Genomic DNA, 21446 nt, shown 5'->3' with positions numbered 1-21446 from the left:
GTTACATTATTCACAATTATATTTTATTTTCAATTATCTGTACAATATTTAACTGTCTTAAACTTCTGTTTTGTGTGTCTGCGGTATTGAAATGTATCAACATCGACCTCTTGCAATCGAATATGTTTGGAATATTACATTACGCCTGGATCCATACCCAGGTGTTTGATACTGATTTATATAAGATGTCTTTCATTTTGCTTATAGAAAGAACTCTGACCATTAACATATTCTAAAATGTATTTGTTAGGACACTGCAGAATATTGCATTACCTCATATTGTCATTTCTGATGCAAGGACATGTTCTTGTTTTGTTTTTTTCAACTACTAATCGATTTAATATGGTTTGTTCATTGTACGACCTATAGGCCGACGCTGAATGGCAGCCGCAATACCTTGTTTTAGATTTGAGTGGCATCTTATTCCCAACTGATCCTTAGGTATTTCAGTCCTTGATATTCCTCTTGCTATAGATTTAACTGGAGCAGTAGAGAACAACTTGGTGTATTAAATATTTACCTGAATTGTACAGCAACATTACAACTATATTTGATTAGGATAGTACTACATTTATTTCAGCTGTTTTTTTTGTTTTTTTGACAGCAGGGCTTATATTTACACTAGAGGACTGTCAGCCTAAAGTTAACATTTTTGGATGTTTGAATTCCAATAAAAGAATACAAGTTATGAGAAGTGTACAGTATATGTATGTATGTATGCGTGTCATGTGTTCTTTATATAATTGATGCCTCACGTTAGCAATACAATGTTTTCACCCTGAACATGGAACAAAAGCGCCACTAGTGTTCATCAAAAGCGAAACATTGGCAAGGGCTGTCGTGTGTGTGTGTGTAGCGAGGAGGGGGTAAGCAGAGGGCCTATGGGGACGTGACAGGCCAGAAGAGAATGGGGTGGGGACATGAGAAGGTGTGAGGAGAGATGTAGAGAGAATCAGTTTTATTTGTATTTAAGAATATATACAGATGGTTCAAAGGATCCAGTGACTGGAAGGGTGGGGGCTTGGGTATATATCCCAGATTTTAATGTTGGAGTATGTAAGCGGTTAACTGATTGTGTCAGTGGATACGATAGAGATGATGGCCATGATTGTAGGTTTGAGATGGATGGAGGAGGTGAAACCACACAGTGGTGGTCCACTCTGATTCAGCTGCAGTGTTGGGTAGTGTGAAGAAGTGCAAGTTGAATTTGGGAGACATGTTTGAGGAGATAGTGCTGTCAATGGGATTGGAGAGGATGGGAGTGACGGTCATCTTTTGTTGTGTTCCCAGCCATGTGGGGGTGGAGGGTAATGAGAAGGCCGATGTGGTGGCTAAGAGTGCTGTGAGGAGAGGGGGTAGATATTCAGGTCCCGCAGGGCCCCGCAGAGAAATCAAGTCCTTGATCCTGGAAAAAGGGCTCAATCTTTGTCAAAGGGAGTGCGATGCTAGTAGTAGAGGGAGGCAATTTTTTGCCATGCATTGGTCGGTAAAGGAAGAGGTGGGGAGTATGGGATGGAGGAGAGATTAAGTTGTGTGGAGTAGACTACGGTTTGGGCACACAAGTTTGAATGCCACCTTGTGGATGATAGGGAGACATGAAACGGGTATGTGTGATGAGTGTTTACCGAAATGAGGTAGACAGAGAGTTTGTGTGACAGGGTTAGAGAGGCATGTTCGGGTGGTGTAGTGGGGGGAGACGAGAGGAGGGAAGTGGTGTCTAGGGGTCTATTTCACTTTCTTAGAGGAACGGGACTAATGAAGAAAATGTAATGTAGTTTGGCCGTGCCTGGCCTCCCAATCCAGTACAGTAGGTGGCGATGTATACGCCTTGAAAGTTGAATGCGATCCGCCAACCCAATCCCAAAGAAGACGGGCTGTCGTGTGTGAGGAAGTTACTTGGTTCCACTACAGCCAAGATGAGCGCATTTAACAGCTTGTTGCTGAAGATTTCAGGTGAACTTGTTGGTGATCAATTGGAGAAAATGAAGTTCCTTTGTATTAAAGAAATAGGGAAAAATCGTCTCGAGAAGATGACCAGTGGTTTACAACTTTTCACGGGTTTAATGGAAAGAAATAAACTTGGACCTGACAACACGGTATTTCTAGTTTCGCTTTTGAAAGACATTGGTCGCCTAGATCTTGCAGACAAAATTACCAACTGTGAAAGTCAATATGCTGGATCACCGAATGATCTTCCTAACGATGAGGAGCAAGGTAAATTAAGTGGTTATCCCCACTCCCGAATATTGATGGCAAAATGTTGACAAAGCATAGGCCATTTTTTTCTTGGGCTGCGACGCCTGTTTCAATAGTTAAAAGGGAGGTGTTGCTTAGTCATTCTACAGAGGGAAGTGCCCTATATATTGTTGAATGTAAGAATATTTCAGAGAACATGACTTCATGTTATTTGGGGAACCCTGTCACAATTGCTATGAAAGATATTAGGCTACATTGTCACTATCTTTCTGACATGATCTCCCATACAGTAAATGTTTGCCAGTGTAAATAGAATATTTCCTCTGAGGGCAAATATAAAATGCAACTGTATGCCTCAGATAATGTATAGCTTACTGTATATAGTGCAGTGTGTTGGAAATATGACTTTTGTAGGAGACTTATTTACATTCCATGGCATCTTCTCTCTTCCCAGCAAAACTTGACATTGCAACCAAAGTGATCACTGACAACCTTGGAAGGAGGTGGCGAGCATATGGCCGTAAACTTGGTCTGCCAGAGGCCAAACTGGATCATATCGCACAGAAGCACCCTAATGACCTGGAGGAGCAAGTGGTGGAGCTTTTGAAGGAATGGCGGAAAATGCAGAAATCTGAGGCCAAAACAGACACTTTGATTAAGGCCCTTCGCTCCTGTGATCAGAACTACACTGCTGATCTGATACAGACAGAACTTGAAAAACGTAAAGCCAATGGTAGACAGTGAAAGTGTGACAAACAACATTCATCTCTTCTCAGGCCTCTGTTATTTTGTTATTTACTCAATGGATTATATATGCATTGCTTTCCGAGTGATGTTGGTACTTTTATAAGATTCAGTAAATCACCACAATTTGTTTGCAATATTGGTATACCAGTATTCTCATGGACCAGTATAGTTTTATACAGAGTAGCCCAGTGCACTCTGGGTACATACATTCCTGCTACGTACTGTAAGGGAATTTGGGAGAAACTTGATTGAACTATGGATATTATGAAATTGTATAGATAATGTGCATTCAAATTTGACATTGATGTATCCACTGTTGAGATTAGTACAATTTTGTTGAAAGAAGTCTTTCCCTCAAGCTGGTAAAAAATAATTGTCTACTTATGTAATACTTGTTTAAAGCATTGGAATACTTATATTTGGAGAACTGTATTGAAAGGAAGGATCAATACAGATTAAGCTTTTGATTTCAGTTGATCAGATGTTTATTGTGATTTATTAGAGGTTGCAGTCTTGATGTTTTGAGGCAAATTACATTCTAACAGTTCTACCACTAGAGGTGGTACTCCACCTTTACCACTCTTACTCCTTCAGCGGAATGATCTTGAGTCCATCGGAAGTGAGACCACAGGTATCCAACTGTTTCTGTTGGGGGGAAATTATAATTTTGTTGATTATTTAATCATGCACATAAAGCTATGTCCATTGTAATATATCCTCCCACCATCAATGTCACAATTGTCACAGTTATTAAGCTCTATTAAGCTATATTAGCTCTGGGGAAGAGGCATCCAGGAGGTTGTAACGAGGATGTATGATCCATTCCAGCAGCCTTGGCCTAGATTGAATCATCCAAACCCAAGTACAGTAAGTTGTTCAGTGTGACAGTACTCACAGCAGCCATACAGCCTGTTCAGCCTGTCGATGTCGTTCTTGCTCATCTGAGTGGCCTCGCCGAAAGACACGTTGCTGTCGGGGATGGGCTCCATGGTGGGGCGGTTGTTCTTGGAGAAGGCGTACCTGTAACCACACCAAATCACAATGCAGCACAATTTAGGCCTACTCAACAATGTCACTGCTGAAGGTGCAATATCGCTTGGGCTGAATGAAAGCTCACAGGGATGGATGGTGTATTAGCACTTGCAATACAATAGGTGTCCACTCCAGACATATTTGTAATGATTATAAAGACATCATAGCTGACCTGTGGTACTGCATGACAGAGTTGTAGTCATAGGAAGTTCCCTGGTTCAGGGTGGCAATCTTTTCGAATGCGTACTTATACTCTGGAAAAACACAAGACAAAATGTTCACAGAGTTGGTAGGCTGTGTTTCAATCTACTTCATGAGTAAGGTCAGTGAGGGGATTTGATTAAGATGGCCCTGGTGCCCAGGTCTAAAGTGATTGCATTCATTTTGGAAACGGGCTGCCTCTACTCTGGCCAATGGCGTTTTGGGATCAAATCAAAAGTGAAGCATGTTAAGCACGTGGAGTAATGTAGGATTCTGTGTTTTAACATGCAAATGTGATTGCTTTTAGTAAAAACGTTTTGAGCTCTATTCAGTCCGTATTGCGGAAGTTCAGCATTACAGCATAATTTAAATGTAAAGGCAATATTCCTGTGTTAGCGGAGACTGGATTCACATATGTCGGCTCAATCGGAAATTACCATAACATTTCTATCAATCAATCTATTATGCTTCAGCTACACAGATTGAATAGAGGCCGAGATCTGCCTTCCCAATGAAAACTAGTTTGACAAGTCAAACATATATTTTATGGAAAAGAGACCTAGGCCTATGTTTCTGAACGATGCATCATGCTGCCTTGTTGACAATAAGTCAAGAGGCTCAGATTATGGTTAGATTTCAGCAGGTCACGCCTCCCCACCGATTATCCATTATATTGACCAGATAGGCTACTCCATTGGCCACTCTTAACTCTAGCTCCGCTAGGGATTTGAAGTTAGGGTTAAGGCTAAATTCAGGAGTTAGATTAAAGGGTTAAGGTTAGGAAAGGGGTTAGCTAAAAGGGTTAAGGTTAGGGGACGGGGTAGCTAACATGCTAAGAAGTTGCAAATTAGCTAAATATTAGTAAGTAGTTGAAATGTTGCTAAAATGCTAAAGTTGTCCGTGAGGAGATTCAAACACACCCACCCCATCCACCCGACCAAACACCCTCTTTTCGTATTTGCATGAAGTACCTTCTATCTTATGTAACCATACCAAACACAACATATCATACTAACTTGAGTGTCCCTGATTTGCATTTACTATGTTACGCCTAGTCTATGAGACCAGGCTGCCATTCTAGCCAATGAGAAGGTAGATACAAGTGTGATATAAAGGGTTTTTTCTCAAAGTTGCCAGGATGTCATGTGTCCTACGTATATCATTACACTAATAACAACCTAAACATTACACAACTTCTACTTGATCAAATAAGCCAAGCATAGCAAATAAGAAATTACATTTTTTGTTAACCAAATTCGACACTCTCATTGACCTCCATACAAGAACTCGCCACATGCAGGAGAACTCTTCTCTTCCTCTCTGGCCTCCCCGACCGGCTTCATCCAGTAACGTGACTGGCCATAGCCTGGTGCAACCCGGGCTAGCTTAATTGAATCCCCTCATTTGTTGAAAAGGAACATTCCTTTCAGCCAATCAGCATGCCTGAATGGAAATTTGGACTCTGGCCCATCCCACTGTAGGTCAGAGTGGTTATCTTGTCAGCAGATAAAGAGGGAAGTGGCAAAAAGGATCAAAGTTGTTGATGAAGATAAGTAGTCTAATAATCCCTCGTTTCTTTTTGGAGTATGTTTCATCAGCAATGAAGTGTTTTTCGGAGCTCCAGCCACCCTAGTCATAGACTGTTCTCTTTGCTACCGCACGGTAAGCAGTACAGAAACGCCAAGTCGAGGTCCAAAAGGCTTCTGAACAGCTTCTACCCCCAAGCAATAAGACTGCTGAACAGCCAATCAAATGGCTACCTGGACTATTTGCATTGACCCCCACCATTTTTTTTACACTGCTGCTACTCACTGTTCATTATCTATTATGCATGCATAGTCACTTTACCCCTACCTACATGTGCAGTACCAGTAAAATGATTGGACACTACTCATTCAAGGGGTTTTCTTTATTTTTACTATTTTATACATTGTAGAATAATAGTGAAGACATCAACACTATGAAATAAAACATATGGAAACATGTAGTGACCCAAACAAGTGTTAAACAAATCAAAATACATGTTATATTTTAGATTCTTCAAAGTAGCCACCCTTTGCCTTGATGACAGCTTTGCACACTCTTTGCATTAATCTCAACCAGCTTCATGATAAATGCTTTTCCAACAGTCTTGAAGGAGTTCCTACATATGCTGAGCACTTGTTGGCTGCTTTTCCTTCACTCTGCGGTTCAACTCATCCCAAACCATCTCAATTGGGTTGAGGTCGGGTGATTGTGGAGGCCAGGTCATCTGATGCAGCACTCCATCACTCTCATTATTGGTCAAATAGCCCTTACACAGCCTGGAGGTGTGTTGTGTCATTGTCCTGTTGAAAAACAAATGATAGTCCCACTATGCGCAAACCGGATGGGATGGCGTATCGCTGCAGAATGCTGTGGTAGCCATGCTGGTTAAGTGTCCCTCAAATAAATTCTAAATAAATCACTGACAGTGTCACCAGCAAAGCACACCCCACACCATCACACCACCTCCTCCATGTTTGACGGTGAGAACAACACATGGGGCTGTTTTTCTGCAAAGGGACCAGGACGACTGATCTGTGTAAAGGAAAGAATGAATGGGGCCATGTATCGTGAGATTTTGAGTGAAAACCTCCTTCCATCAGCAAGGGCATTGAAGATGAAACGTGGCTGTGTTTTTCAGCATGACAATGATCCCAAACGCACCGCCCGGGCAACGAAGGAGTGGCTTCGTAAGAAGCATTTCAAGGTCTTGGAGTGGCCTAGCCAGTCTCAACCCCATAGAAAATCTTTGGAGGGAGTTGAAAGTCTGTGTTGCCCAGCAACAGCCCCAAAACATCACTGCTCTAGAGGAGATCTGCATGGAGGAATGGGCCAAAATATCAGCAACAATGTGTGAAAACCTTGTGAAGACTTACAGAAAACGTTTGACCTCTGTCATTGCCAACAAAGGGTATATAACAAAGTATTGAGATAAACTTTTGTTATTGACCAAATACTTATTTTCCACCATAATTTGCAAATAAATTCATAAAAAATCCTACAATGTGATTTTCTGGATTTTTTTTCTAATTGTGTCTGTCATAGTTGAAGTGTACCTATGATGAAAATTACAGGCCTCTCTCATCTTTTTAAGTCGGAGAACTTGCACAATTGGTGGCTGACTAAATACTTTTTTGCCCCAAATGTACATGAATGTATAGTTAAACTGACTGTGCATATATGATAAACAGAGTAGCAGCAGCGTAAAAGAGGGGTTGTGGGGGGGGGGACACAATGCAAATAGTCTGGGTAGCCATTTGATTACCTGTTCAGGAGTCTAATGGCTTGGGGGTAAAAACTGTTTTTTTCCTAGACTTGGCACTCTGGTACTGCTTCCCATGCGGTAGTAGAGAGAACAGTCTATGACTGGGGTGGCTGGGGTCAATTTTTCTTCCTCTGACACCGCCAGTGTAGAGGTCCTGGATGTCAGGCACTGGGTCCTCCTTTTCCTGTAGTCCACAATCATCTCCTTAGTCTTGGTTACGTTGAGGGATAGGTTGTTATTCTGGCACCACCCGGCCAGGTCTCTAACCTCCTCCCTATAGGCTGTCTCGTCATTGTAGGTGATCAGGCCTACTGTTGTGTCGTCTGCAAACTTAATGATGGTGTTGGAGTCGTGCCTGGCCATGCAGTCGTGGGTGAACAGGGAGTACAGGAGGGGACTGAGCACGCACACATGAAACTTATATATTGCAGTAGAGGTAACTTCCTTTCCTGTGGCGGTCCTCATGAGAGCTTGTTTCATCATTTAATGGTTTTTGCGTCTGCACTTGAAGAAGCTTTCAAAGTTCTTGAAATTTTCCCGGATTGACTGTCCTTGATGTCTTAAAGTAATGATGGACTGATGTTTCTCTTTGCTTATTTGAGCTGTTCTTGCCATATTACGGACTTGGTCTTTTACCCAATAGGGCTATCTTCTGTATACCACCCCTACCTTGTCACAACACAACAGATTGGCTCATATGTCTCAAGAAGGAAAGAAATTCCACAACTGAACTTTTAACAAGGCACACCTGTTAATTGAAATGCATTCCAGGTGACTACCTCATGAAACTGGTTGAAAGAATGCCAAGAGTGTACAAAGCTGTCATCAACGCAAAGGGCGGCTACTTTGAAGAATCTAAAATCGAAATCAGTAATTAATAGGCTAGGATATTCTACATGCAACAGACGAAGACTGAACACACGCTCCCATCATTAGCAAAGCGAAAGAGCAGGTGAACCAGCATGAGGGAGAGCGGAAGGGGGCAAGCAGAAAGAACGATGCGCATGTCTTGGTAATTTGTATCTCGCAATGTCTTGTCTTGAATGCCTCGTAAATTCACTAAAGTATCCTTAAGTTCATGTCTTTCTTTGCGGTTGAGATTGGGAACCTATCTGGGATAGCTGAAGCCAAATTGCTAGGTGGCTAGTAGTATTACGGCGAAACAATAACAAAGAAAATGATTGAATACATTACCATTATTATTTACAACAGGCCAAATTTGAGCTTCAGTGGCCTGCCCACCATTATCCAATGAGGTTGCAGGGCTGCACAACAGCTCAGTGGACACAAGGGGGGGTGAGAGAGAGAGAGATATGACGTGGTGCACATATCTGCACATATGTGAAATAGGATGCAATTTTCGGGTCCCACTTTTGGCTCCTGAGTACTACTTTAAGAACTGAACTCTTAGAAAAAAGGGTTCTTCAGCTATCCCCATTGGAGAACCCTTTTTGGTTCCAGGTAGAACTCTTTTGGGTTCCATGTAGAACCCTCTGTGAAAAGGGTTCTGCCTGGAACCAAAAAAGGTTCTTCAAAGGGTTCTCCTATGGGGACAGCCGAAGAACCCTTTTAGATTCTAGATTGCACCTTTTTTCCTAAGAGTGTACTGGCGGTGTGATCACGCTCTCCATAGCCGATATGAGTAAGAGCTTTAAACAGGTCAACATTCACAAGGTTGCGGTGCCAGAGGGATAACCAGGACGTGTACTCGGAGCATGCGCTGACCAACTGGCAAGTGTCTTCACTGACATTTTCTGTAATACCTACATGTTTCAAACAGACCAGCATAGTCCCTGTGACCAAGAACACCAAGATAACCTGCCTAAATGACTACTGACACATATCACTCATGTCTGTAGCCATGAAGTGCTTTGAAAGGCTGGTCATGGGAAAGGCCTGATCACAGACAGCGAAAGACTGTTCATTTGAAAGGCTTGATCACAGATAATGATGTGAGACTATAAGGAGAAGGTCAGAGACCTGGCAGTGTGGTGACACGACTTCAGCAGCTACCTGTGTACTAAACAGAAATGAACAACAACTGTAATATCATCTATAGGCCTCAAATTTGGAGTCAATAGATTACACTAATGTTACAGCTGGACAAACAAAAAGTAAAAGTAGGCATACTGACAAGTCATGTGCAACCCCAATGAAGTCACACATTGAAAACCCCAGTGTCTATTGTTAGACTTATCAGTGAGATAGAGGCACTCCATTTCTTATCATTAGAAATGAATGTCAGTGAAAGGGAAACAGAATAAAGGCATGGAATCAAACCATCAATGATGTTCTCCCAGACGACACGGATGTGGTTGTCACGGTCGCTGCGGGTCTGCTCATGGTTAAAGCCCAGGGCGTGGAGGAGCTCATGCTGGACGGTGCTGTGGTACAGGCAGCCCTGACGGGCCAGGGACACAGTCTGGGCATAACCCAGACGGCCAACATAAGAGTAGCACCTGGGAAGAAGAGCAGAGGAGGGTCAAGGTGCCCCAATCCAATGCCAGAAATAGGGCCTTCCCTAATCATCTAGTTTATTGTAAAGGTTTTAGGAAACCTCAGGGTAATGGGTTCATAAGAGATGAATGGTGGTGGGGATCACCTGACAGTGCAGGTTTGCAAAACCAAAAATTGTATGGATTATGATCTTCAAAGGGAAATTTCATGAACTATGTGTTGATGTGACATTATAATTGTTTAAGGATGTTATTGAAATTCTAGGCAGAAATTCTAGGATCAAGGCAGACCATTAAATCCAATGTCAGAAAATATCCTAATTATGTATGTAGTCAGTTCAGTAATGCTGCGTTCATAAGCAAGTGGGAGGTGGGAATTTACCAGTTGTGAGGTCATGAATACCAGTTGGATGCATTTACAGGCTTTGAACTCGTTGAGAAACCCTGATTGGCTAATGGCCAACAACTTGTGTAAACCATAAACTAAAAGTGCAGCTATCGTGCTTGTAAACGAATTATAGTGTTCAAAAACCATATTCATAGATTGCTTTTTATAAATAAGGTTTTGTCGTCTCCACTTCCCACTTGGTTATGAACGCAGCATAACGTTCAGAAAACTTCAGGCTAATGAAAGATAAAGGTAAATCATGAAGGATAAAGGAAACGGGCATGTTTGCAAAAACAATTATTGTATGGATGATCCTCAAAGGGAAATTTAATGAATAATGTGATGATTTAATATTCTAATTGTTTAACGATGTTATTTAAATTCAGGCTCACCCGCTGCGATTCTCAATGCTCAGGTAGTCCCTCTCATTCTGGCGCTGGAAGAAGCGGATGCAGGTGGTTTCGGCGAAGGAGTCAAGACCCCGCAGGATGATGGCTACTTCGCGAGATGCTGTTGTAGAGATCAAATTAACAACAACCGATAGTGAAAGTGTTGCATCGCTTGTGCAATATCTCAACATATGAAATGAAATGTACACGAAAGTGAACACTTACAGAAGTGGTTGGCAATGACGTAGGGCACCCAGATGTTTCCGTCACTGTACTTTTGCCACAGACATCCGCGGGCGGTGCATGGGTCAGCGTTCTTCTCCAATGGCATGGCAATGTCTCCCATCAGAGTAGGCTCATCGGCTTCGGGGGCTTGAGAATAGAACACGTAGAACAGGTTACTCTGAGGGTTAGTAAAAAAAAAAAGCTCTTTAATCCATGAGCATTGAACATAGTGCCAACTTACTGAGATCCCTGTTGGCTCTGGCCAGCAGCTCACCAACAGAGAGCTCAGTCGACGTGTCTTCCTCAGCAACATTCTCTGTAAAAAGAACATCGGATCCGTTAAGTCTGCTAAATCATGACATGACATTGTTAATATTTGTCATATGGTTGGAAATGTGTGCTGGTGCCAAAATAGTTTTAGTTCATCTCACCTTTAGACTTCGGGGGAACAACATGAAATAAGACAGACAATGACAAAGTAGAATACAAATGAAATGAATGTAAAGTGTATGAACTTTATAAAGAACACACAGCATGAATATATTACAACAAACAAACGTTTGCATTATTTTAGCAAGTAGCCCCTTAATGGTTACAGAAATGTTTTACTTGCTGTGACTGTGATTGTGTTTTTTTATCTGCCTTAGTTCAATCCACTACCTGCAAGTCGCTCTGCATAAGAGTGTCCGCTAAATAATTCGAATGTAAATGTACAAATGAACAACTGAAAAGCAAACCGTATTTGTATTGGCCTTGTTTCCGGGCAACGCTCATAAGAATAATACTAGGTATGCTTTGCAAGTGTTCATTTCTACGTCAACATGAACATTTTGGCCATTTAACAGACATCCCGCTGATAATTATAGAATGCTTGTAGAAATCACTCACCTGAGGTTGCCAGAACGTTCCTAGAACGCATTTTGTCTGTTGTGTAAAGGTTCCCAGAATGTTTTATTAGGTTGTGTGTACAGTCTGGTGAGAAGATTTTTGGAACATCACAAAAGATATGTTCTTTTGCACCTGTGCTGACATTCAGATCATGTTCATATCAGGGTGCACAAAACATTCCTTTGATGTTGCAAGGATGTTAACAGGACAGCTTTTCTGAGCTCTTTAAAGGTTGCCTGAACATTTAATCAGGTTGTGGGAACAGTGTGGGTACATTACAAAATATACTCAGTTGTGATGATATTCATGCAATGTTTAAGTTAGATTGCACAAGACATTCCTATAAGGTTGTAGGAATGTTGACAGAACACCTGTTCTTTAAATGTTCTTGGAATATTTAATTAAGTTATGGGAGTTGTCTGGGATGTTTACTTTAAGCATTCAGTCTTTATACGTTCCGACCAGCAAAATAAAGTTAGGAAACCGTTTGAACCCCAAAAATATAATGGTTTATATGATTAGTTTCTGTTCCTTTTCAAACCTCTGAAGTATGTATAGTTTTACATTTAGCTCAACATTATATTTCTCCACCAATCAGTGCGGATAGAGCAGCTTGCTGGAGTGGGTAAGCTATAGTTGTTTACATGCATTGGACAGACAAGTGTAGGGTGTGAGATGCGGCTGCAATTTTGTAGGTTGGGAGAGAGCAAGAGAGGGTGGAGGAGGTATGAAATATTATATATATATATATATATTATTATATATATATATATGAAAATTGATAACGATAGTATCCTTAACTAGCATTAAAAAAGTAAATCCATTCTTCTCTAATTAAATATCTCTCTCCCTAATTTCTGAATCACACTTGTAATGTCACTAGGCTACAGTAGCCTATGCTTCAGAGGGGGAGGGGAAGGTAGCCTACACACACACCCACTGGCAAAGATTTTCAGCTGGTAGGCAGACAATGGAATACGTTTTTGAGTGACAAGAGTAAGGGCTTTGCATGGAAGCTTTGTTGTGTTTTTTGTGGGACTGGAAAAAATAGATTTTAATAACACTATTATCTGTTTTCCATGCTTTTAAAATAATGGTTTTGTTCCAAAACAGTATACAGTTGTGGCCAAAAGTTTTGAGAATGACACAAATATTAATTTTCACAAAGTCTGCTGCCTCAGTTTGTATGATGGCAATTTGCATATACTCCAGAATGTTATGAAGAGTGATCAGATGAATTGCAATTCATTGCAAAGTCCCTCTTTGCCATGCAAATGAACAACATTTCCACAGCATTTCAGCCCTGCCACAAAAGGACCCACTGACATCATGTCAGTGATTCTCTCGTTAACACAGGTGTAAGTGTTGATGATGACAAGGTTTAAGATCAATTTCATGCTGATTGAGTTCGAATAACAGACTGGAAGCTTCAAAAAGAAGGTGGTGCTTGGAATCATTGTTCTTCCTCTGTCATCCATGGTTACCTGCAAGGAAACACGTGCCGTCATCATTGCTTTGCACAAAAAGGGCTTCACAGGCAAGGATATTGCTGCCAGTAAGATTGCACCTAAATCAACCATTTATCGTATCATCAAGAACTTCAAGGAGAGCGGTTCAATTGTTGTGAAGAAGGCTTCAGGGTTCCTTAGAAATTCCAGGAAGCGCCAGGACCGTCTCCTAAAGTTGATTCAGCTGCGGGATCGGGGCACCACCAGTACAGAGCTTGCTCAGGAATGGCAGCAGGCAGGTGTGGGTGCATCTGAACGCACAGTGAAGTGAAGACTTTTGGAGGATGGCCTGGTGTCAAGAAGGGCAGCAAAGAAGCCACTTCTCTCCAGGATAAACATCAGGGACAGACTGATATTCTGCAAAAGGTACAGGGATTGGACTGCTGAAGACTCTGGTAAAGTCATTTTCTCTGATGAATCCCCGTTCTGATTGTTTGGGGCATCCGGAAAAAAGCTTGTTTGGAGAAGACAAGGTGAGCGCTACCATCAGTCCTGTGTCATGTCAACAGTAAAGCATCCTGAGACCATTCATGTGTGGGGTTGCTTCTCAGCCAAGGGAGTGGGCTCACTCACAATTTTGCCTAAGAACACAGCCATGAATAAAGAATGGTACCAACACATCCTCCGAGAGCAACTTCTCCCAACCATCCAGGAACAGTTTGGTGACGAACAAGGCCTTTTCCAGCATGATGGAGCACCTTGCCATAAGGCAAAAGTGATAACTAAGTAGCTCAGAGAACAAAACATCGATATTTTGGGTCCATGGCCAGGAAACTCCCCAGACCTTAATCCCATTGAGAACTTGTGGTCAATCCTCAGGAGGCAGGTGGACAAACAAAACCCCACAAATTCTGACAAACTCCAAGTATTGATTATGCAAGAATGGGCTGCCATCAGTCAGGATGTGGCCTAGAAGTTAATTGACAGCATGCCAGGGCGGATTGCAGAGGTCTTGAAAAAGAAGGGTCAACAATGCAAATATTGACTCTTTGCATCAACTTCATGTAATTGTCAATAAAAGCCTTTGACACTTATGAAATGCTTGTAATTATACTTCAATATTCCATAGTAAAAAATATCTAAAGACACTGAAGCAGCAAACTTTGTGGAAATGAATATTTGTGTCATTCTCAAAACTTTTGGTCACAACTGTAGATCACTTGCATTCCAGGTTGTGATTCTGTTCCTCTGAAAATGTCTTTCTGTTACGGTTTTCTGTTCTGTTCCCTGAACCGGTTCCAACCCCTGGTTGGAAGGTTAGTGTACATAGAATTATAATAGGGATAATAGTGTACAATAGAAGGCTATACCCTTGTCTATTGCCTACACTAACCATGGTACTGTGTGATGACAAGGGCAAGTATTGCACCATGAGTAGGGTTCAAACTGTTACGGCTTGGTCTGCGCTCTGCTCGAAAATGATTTCATTAGACAACATGCCTTTTTTTATATTATCAACTGTTATAATGGTCCTCAGCAATGAAACAAATCAAGTTAAACCAAACAATGTAATTAAATTGAATGATAATGTGGGCAATACAGCTGAAGGGAACTAACAGTAAATTGGCAGTTGAATATGCGTGGTTAGGCCTACAGAGAATCGATATTGACAGTGGCTAATATTTAATATGATAGAAATATGAAACAAAGGAACTCAGGGTAGCCTATAAATAAGACATTCGAGAGTGCTCATCCCTACAAGTTAAAAGGTAATTCAATAAAAATTCTGCATAATGGCACAGCATTTAAAAAAATGTACTGTGGGAAAGTTGATATGTTGATATGTATCAGTTCTACATTTCTCTGGTAGAATCGGGAAGTTACAATTTCTTCTGTATCTTCTGCTCATTGTGTACCACACAGTCTAGCATTCATAGTGAATGCAGATACCACCTGCTAGATAGATGGGGGTGCCCACAAACGTGGATAATTGTTTACTTCGAACGACCAACACAATAATCTCAGAAACTTCTCTTGGCAATATTATTTTTTTTAATGTTTATTTTCCACTAACGTTTGTCATCATGCCCGTGTGGTGTTCTGTGTCTGCCAGTGCTAATTACCAGAGGTGTGGACTCGAGTCACATGACTTGGACTTGGACGTGACATGACTTGCATCTCGACTTTGACTTTAACACCAATGACTCGTGACTTAACTTGGACTTGAGCCTTTTGACTCGACCTGACTTGATACCCTCCCCAAGCCCAAATATTATAAATAATGCTATTTTTAAAAAGTGTGCGGCGCATCAACTCTTAACGGGTTACAGTTTGAATCGGACAGCAGCCAATCAAATTGTGCCAGCTGAGAAAAAGTTGCGTGTGGCAGTGCAGAGGAACGTCGGCGGGTGAATTCAGATGGAGCCCTTGGAAAGATGATACCCCAAATTATTATTTTTGGATATAAAGACGACGCTGTATCAACAACAAAACGGATTGCACCTTGCAAAACATGCGGGAAGAAAATTACAGATGGAGGCCAACAATTTCCAACTTTGTTTGACATTTGAAGCTGCACAAAGAACGGTAAGTCGTAGCTAATATAGCCAACAGCTGTATAATTTATATCTTTACTAGTGTAGCATGTAGGCTAATGAAAAAAACAATGAGCCTCCACACAGTCAGCCAGTGCGGGAACATGATCATTGCACCCAAGATTGAGCTACAACTGGCTAGGCAGTTGGCAGCCTGCCAGTGGCTTGAGGCTGACCACCAATCCAAACTCATCTTTCGGCATGTCCAGCCCAGCTATTATCTCAGCCAATCATGACTAGCGGGAAGGTTCCAGTCTTTTTCCGGAGCTAAACTAACTAGGCTCGTAATTTAACAATTTTATTCTTATTTACAGATGGCATACAAGTTTGCCAAAAAATGCATTTTGATTAAAAAAGAAAATATATATATTAAGTTCAAATGCCTCTCCTGTGAAGTAGTTACACGCGACATACACATAGTTTCCTGAAACGGGTCACATATTGCCATGGCTATATACTGAAAAAGAAGATGTAAGAGACCTTCCCTGGTGGTGCAGAGGCTGAAAGACCTGGCTTGGGAAAGAAACCTCACATGTGTAGATTGTCAACATATGTGCAAAAAATATGATTGTGTTTGTATGATGTAAAAAATGTATATATAGGCAAGTCAGTTGAGACAAATTCTTATTTACAATGACGGCCTACCCCAGACGACACTGGGCCGATTGTCTGCCTTCCTATGGGACTCCCAATCACAGCCGGATGTGATACAACCTGGATTTGAATCTGGGACTGTAGTGGCACATCTTGCACTGAGATGCTGTGATGTTCAAGTTTTTATATTTACGGATAGCCAAGGGCACAGTTCAACACTCAGACATAATTTACCAACAAAGCATTTGTGTTTAATGAGTAGGGAGGCAGTAGGCATGACTATGTGTGTTTTCTTGATATGTGAATTCCTGCCCTGCTAAGCATTCAAAATGTAACAAGTACTTTTGGGTGTCAGGGAAAATGTAAGGAGTAAAAAGTACGTTATTTTCTTTGGGAATGTATTGGAGTAAATGTAAAAGTTGTCAAAAAATATAAATAGTCAAGTGATGTATAGATGCCCCAAAAAACTACTTAAGTAGTACTTTAAAGTATTTTTACTTAAGTACTTTACACCACTGATATTCCAACATGCTTTAAGGAGCTACAAATTTTAATGCTGAGAATGCAGTGGTAAATATAACATTTTCTAAATGTTCTGAAGACATCCGAGACAAAGTCAAATATATATTGCGTGAACATCAATAGAATATTATGTTAAACCTAAAACAAATATGCTATGAACATCATAAAAACGGCATGACTTGTTTGAAAATTGTGGAACATTGTGGTAATGTTCGTGCAACCTTTGTGAATAGCACAATCATATTTTTGCAACATCCCAGACAAGTCCCATAACTTAATTAAATCTTCTGCAAACTTTTAAATAACTTAGACCAAGTGTTCTGTTAACAGTTTTACAACATTAGCGTAATATCCTATGCAAAATAACTTCTACATTGTATGAATGTCATCACAACTGAGCATATTTTGTGTTTTGGGAACCTATCTCTTGTTATAGCTACACATGATTTGTTCTGGGAACGTTCTTGTAACATCAGGTGAATGTTTTTTTGCACCCTTTAAAAAAAAATGTAACCTTTATTTAACCAGGAAAAGCCCATTGAGACCCAGAGTCTCTTTTTCAAGAGAGACCTGGCCAAGGAGGCAGCAATAATCAATACATTACATAATTAAAACATACAACAACATGATCCAGCCTAAAAAAAAGCATTTACACTCCTCCGTTACAGCGTCTCCCTAAAATAAACATTCTATAATCATCTGCACAACTGAACCGTTTTTGTGTTTTGGGTGCATATATTTTGTGATGTTCCCATAATGTTCCGACCAGACTGTTCCCACAACCTAAAGATATATTCTGGAAACCTTTAAAGAACAGACTAAATGTGTTCCGGAAACATTCTTGTAACACCAGGGGAATGTTTTTTGCACTAAAATGAACATTGTAGAATGACTCGCACAACTAGACAGTTTTTGTGATTTGGGAACCTATCTCCTGTCACAACTTCACATTATTCCCACAACCTAAAGAGATATGTTTAGGATTTCTTTTGTCAATTTTTTAAAATATTTTTACCCCCTTTTTCCATTTTGTCTCATCGCTGCAACTCTCCAACGGCTCGGGAGGTGAAGGCTGAGTCATGGTTCCTCTGAAACATGACTCAACTAACCGTGCTTCTCAACTAACCGTGCTTCTTCCGCTTAACCCGGAAGTCAGCCGCATCAATGTGTAGGAGGATACACCGTTCAACTGACGACCTGGGTCAGCCTGCAGGCGCCTGGCCGGCCACAATGAGTCACTAGAGCACGATGAGCCAAGTAAAGCCCCTTTCTTGTAAAATCAGGTGAATGTTATTTGCACTAAAATATACATGGTAAAATTATTCCCACAACTGGACAGTTTATTATGTTTTGGAAACATATTTTTTGTGATGTCCCCACAATGTTCCCACCAGACTGTCACCACAAGCTAATGAAACATTCTGGGAACCATTAAATAACGTACAAAATGTGTTCGTAGAACATTCTTGCAACATCAGGTGAATGTTTTATACAACCAGTGTTTAATCATCAGCACGACTGTACAGTTTTTGTGTTATTTGCCGTGGCCTAACAAATGTTCTGGGAACTTTTACAGAACCAAATTTTGTTTGCTGGAAAAACCTTACTGGAACATAGTGTTATTAGATTACCTGGAAACCTAATGAGACATTTTGGGGAATGTTTTGTCATTGATGTTACAGATGTTGTGCACAATATTTTAGTGAATGTTAGAGCATTCCAAGGACATTTGATTTAAAACATAAAAAAATATTTTTTAAATTATCAAAAGCATTATTTTAATGTTTTTGGGATGTTATCATGCTAATGTTAGATAAAACCCTAACTAGAATCTAATAGGAATTTTAAGATAATGTTCTGTAAATGGTCCCGGTTTGCGGGGATCAGACTTCGGATACCAACGCAGGCTGAAAGGGGGTCACTAAATTGTGAACCACTACAAAAACAATTTTTATAGAAAAGTATTTTGGCTTTTTTTAAATAAAAATGGTAGCTCTCAAAAGTATTTTGTTACAAAATACATTGGATTGTTCAGGTAAATGAAATATACAGTGCCTTCGGAAAGTATTCAAACCCTTTGACTTTTTCCACATTTCGTTACATTACAGCCATATTCTAAAATGGATGAAATATTTTTTTTACTCATCAATCTACACACAATACCCCATAATGACAAAGCAAAAACATGTCTTTTTTGCAAATAAAAAAATGTATCAACTGAAAAATCACATTTACGTAAGATTTCAGACCCATTCAGACCCTTCAGACTCAGTATTTTGTTAAAGTGCCTTTGGCAGTGATTACAGCCTCGAGTCTTGTTGGGTATGACGCTGCAAGCTTGGCACACCTGTATTTGGGGAGTTTCTCCCATTCTTCTCCGTAGATCCTCTCAAGCTCAGGTTTTCAGGTTTCTCCAGAGATGTTCGACCGGGTTCAAGTTCAGACTCTGGCTTGGCCACTCAAGGACATTCAGAGACTTGTCCCAAAGCCACTCCTGCATTGTCCTAGCTGTGTGCTTAGGGTTATTGTCCTGTTGGAAGGTGAACATTCACCCTCGTCTGAGGTCCTGAGCTCTCTGGAGCATGTTTTCATCAAGGATCTCTCTGTACTTTGCTAAGTTCATCTTTGCCTCGATCCTGACAAGTCTCACAGTCCTTGCTGCTGAAAAACATCCCCACAGCATGATGCTGCCACCACCACCCTTCGCCGTAGGGATGGTGCCAGGTTTCCTCCAGATGTGACGCATGGCATTAAAGCCAAAGGGTTCAATCTTGGTTTCATCAGACAGGAGAATCTTATTTCTCATGGTCTGAGAAGCTTTAGGTGCCTTTTGGCAAACTCCAAGTGGGCTGTCAGGTGCCTTTTACTGAGGAGTTGCGTCTGGCCACTCTACCATAAAGGCCTGAGACTTACATTTCCCTCACTAACTTTAAACATCGGCTATCTGAGCAGCTAACCGATCACTGCAGCTGTACATAGTCCATCTGTAAATAGCCCACCCAATCTACCTACTTCATCCCCATATTGTTTTTATTTACTTTTCTGCTCTTTTGCACGCCAGTATCACTACTTGCACATCATCATCTGCTCATCTATCACTCCAGTGTTATTCTGCTAAATTGTAATTACTTTGCTACTATGGCCTATTTATTGCCTTGCCTCCTCACGCCATTTGCACACACTGTATATAGACTTTCTTTTTTTTCTATTGTGTTATTGACTGTACGCTTGTTTATTCCATGTGTAACTCTGTGTTGTTTGTGTTGCACTGCTTTGATTTATCTTGGCCAGGTCGCAGTTGTAAATGAGAACTTGTTCTCAACTAGCTTGAGAACAAGAGAACAACTAGCTAAATAAAGGTGAAATAAAAATTACAAATTGGTGGAGTGCTGCAGAGATGGTTGTCTTTCTGGAAGGTTCTCCCATCTTCACAGAGAAACTCTAAAGCTCTGTCAGAGTGACCATCGGGTTCTTGGTCACCTCCCTGATCAAGCCCCTTCTTCCCTGATTGCTCAGTTTGGCCGGGCGTGGGCAACTCTAGGAAGAATCTTGGTGGTTACAAACTTCTTACATTTAAGAATGATGGAGGCCACTGTGTTCTTAGGGACCTTCAATGCTGCAGAACGTTTTTGGTACCCTTCCCCAGATCTGTGCCTCAACACAATCGTGTCTTGGAAAATCTTCGAAAATTTCTAAAAACCTGTTTTCGCTTTGTCATTATGGGGTATTGTTTGTAGATTGCTGAGAAAATAGTATTTAATCAATTTTAGAATAAGGCTGTAACGTAATAAAAAGGGAAAAAAGTAATTGGGTCTGAATACTTTCCGAAGACACTGTATATTACAAAATACTCAAAGGTAATGGAAATACTGTACGTATTTCAAATGCATTTAACAAAAATACTGCCATTCTCTGGGTCCCAGTAGGTCTGTGTTCCTTGGGTCCCAGTAGGTCCCAGTGTTACTTTGGATATGCATTGACTGTTCGATCGTTTAGCAAAGCAGTCATTCTTATGGCATGGTAGCTTCGTATCCTGTGTCACTCACCTCAGTCAGTTCCTCAGCCCAAGCAGAGGACACCAACATCAGAGCCAGGAGACCCACAGTGAACTTGAACACAAACATGGCAGCAAAAGGACTGTAGGATAAATACAACCACATAGGGAAAATCATTAAAACAAAGACATAATGTTAGTCATTGAAGCTCACTCACACAATACATAACACATTGCTTACCTCAGAGCTCCGAGAAAGTATGAGTGAAATAGCAGTAGTTAGGGTTGTTTTTTTATACTTTGTCCTCAGGCATATATACACGTAAATAACGGACCCCCAGATAAGGGAATATGAGCACAAAAATAGGCTGACAGTTGAGGACATTAGGTGGGAATTCTGCAGGAAATCCTTGAAACCGGTGTGAAACGTGACATGTGTGAGGTGTGGATGTCAACTTTTTGTGTTCCTATGTTCGACCTTGA

At 40.9% G+C, this 21446-nt stretch overlaps 2 protein-coding genes across 2 annotated transcripts; one reads left to right on the top strand and one right to left on the bottom strand.

Moving 5' to 3' along the window:
- The first annotated feature begins 1868 nt into the window (after nt 1–1868).
- LOC139412139 (Fas (tnfrsf6)-associated via death domain) lies at nt 1869–3678 on the top strand. The gene is made up of 2 exons (XM_071158949.1): nt 1869–2214; nt 2651–3678. The coding sequence occupies exons 1-2, from the start codon at nt 1917–1919 to the stop codon at nt 2938–2940; spliced, it is 588 nt and encodes a 195-aa protein (XP_071015050.1). The 5' UTR covers nt 1869–1916; the 3' UTR covers nt 2941–3678.
- On the bottom strand, nt 3526–21255 carry LOC139412404 (low choriolytic enzyme-like). The gene is made up of 10 exons (XM_071159209.1): nt 21205–21255; nt 21016–21106; nt 19044–19050; nt 11165–11239; nt 10924–11070; nt 10702–10819; nt 9746–9924; nt 4148–4229; nt 3810–3963; nt 3526–3588 (listed from the first exon to the last, which is right to left on the bottom strand). The coding sequence occupies exons 2-10, from the start codon at nt 21091–21093 to the stop codon at nt 3526–3528; spliced, it is 903 nt and encodes a 300-aa protein (XP_071015310.1). The 5' UTR covers nt 21094–21106; nt 21205–21255.
- Between the last annotated feature and the right edge of the window lie 191 nt (nt 21256–21446).

The sequence above is a fragment of the Oncorhynchus clarkii genome, chromosome 6 (genome assembly GCF_045791955.1).
Source record: "Oncorhynchus clarkii lewisi isolate Uvic-CL-2024 chromosome 6, UVic_Ocla_1.0, whole genome shotgun sequence".
In the NCBI taxonomy this organism is placed as follows: domain Eukaryota; kingdom Metazoa; phylum Chordata; class Actinopteri; order Salmoniformes; family Salmonidae; genus Oncorhynchus; species Oncorhynchus clarkii.
The sequence above is the reverse complement of the archived record's forward strand: the minus strand, read 5'-3'. Positions and strand labels throughout refer to the sequence as shown.

What these genes read in the sequence shown, in the direction of transcription:
- LOC139412404 (XM_071159209.1), bottom strand. Translation starts at nt 21,093, where the DNA reads ATGTTTGTGTTCAAGTTCACTGTGGGTCTCCTGGCTCTGATGTTGGTG. An exon ending in CTGGGAGAACATCATTGATG is followed by an intron (nt 4,230 to 9,745) that starts GTTTGATTCCAT and finishes GTGTTTTTCCAG; the next exon opens with AGTATAAGTACGCATTCGAA. An exon ending in GTCACACTGAACAACTTACT is followed by an intron (nt 3,589 to 3,809) that starts GTACTTGGGTTT and finishes TCCCCCCAACAG; the next exon opens with AAACAGTTGGATACCTGTGG.
- LOC139412139 (XM_071158949.1), top strand. Translation starts at nt 1,917, where the DNA reads ATGAGCGCATTTAACAGCTTGTTGCTGAAGATTTCAGGTGAACTTGTT. An exon ending in TCCTAACGATGAGGAGCAAG is followed by an intron (nt 2,215 to 2,650) that starts GTAAATTAAGTG and finishes CTCTCTTCCCAG; the next exon opens with CAAAACTTGACATTGCAACC.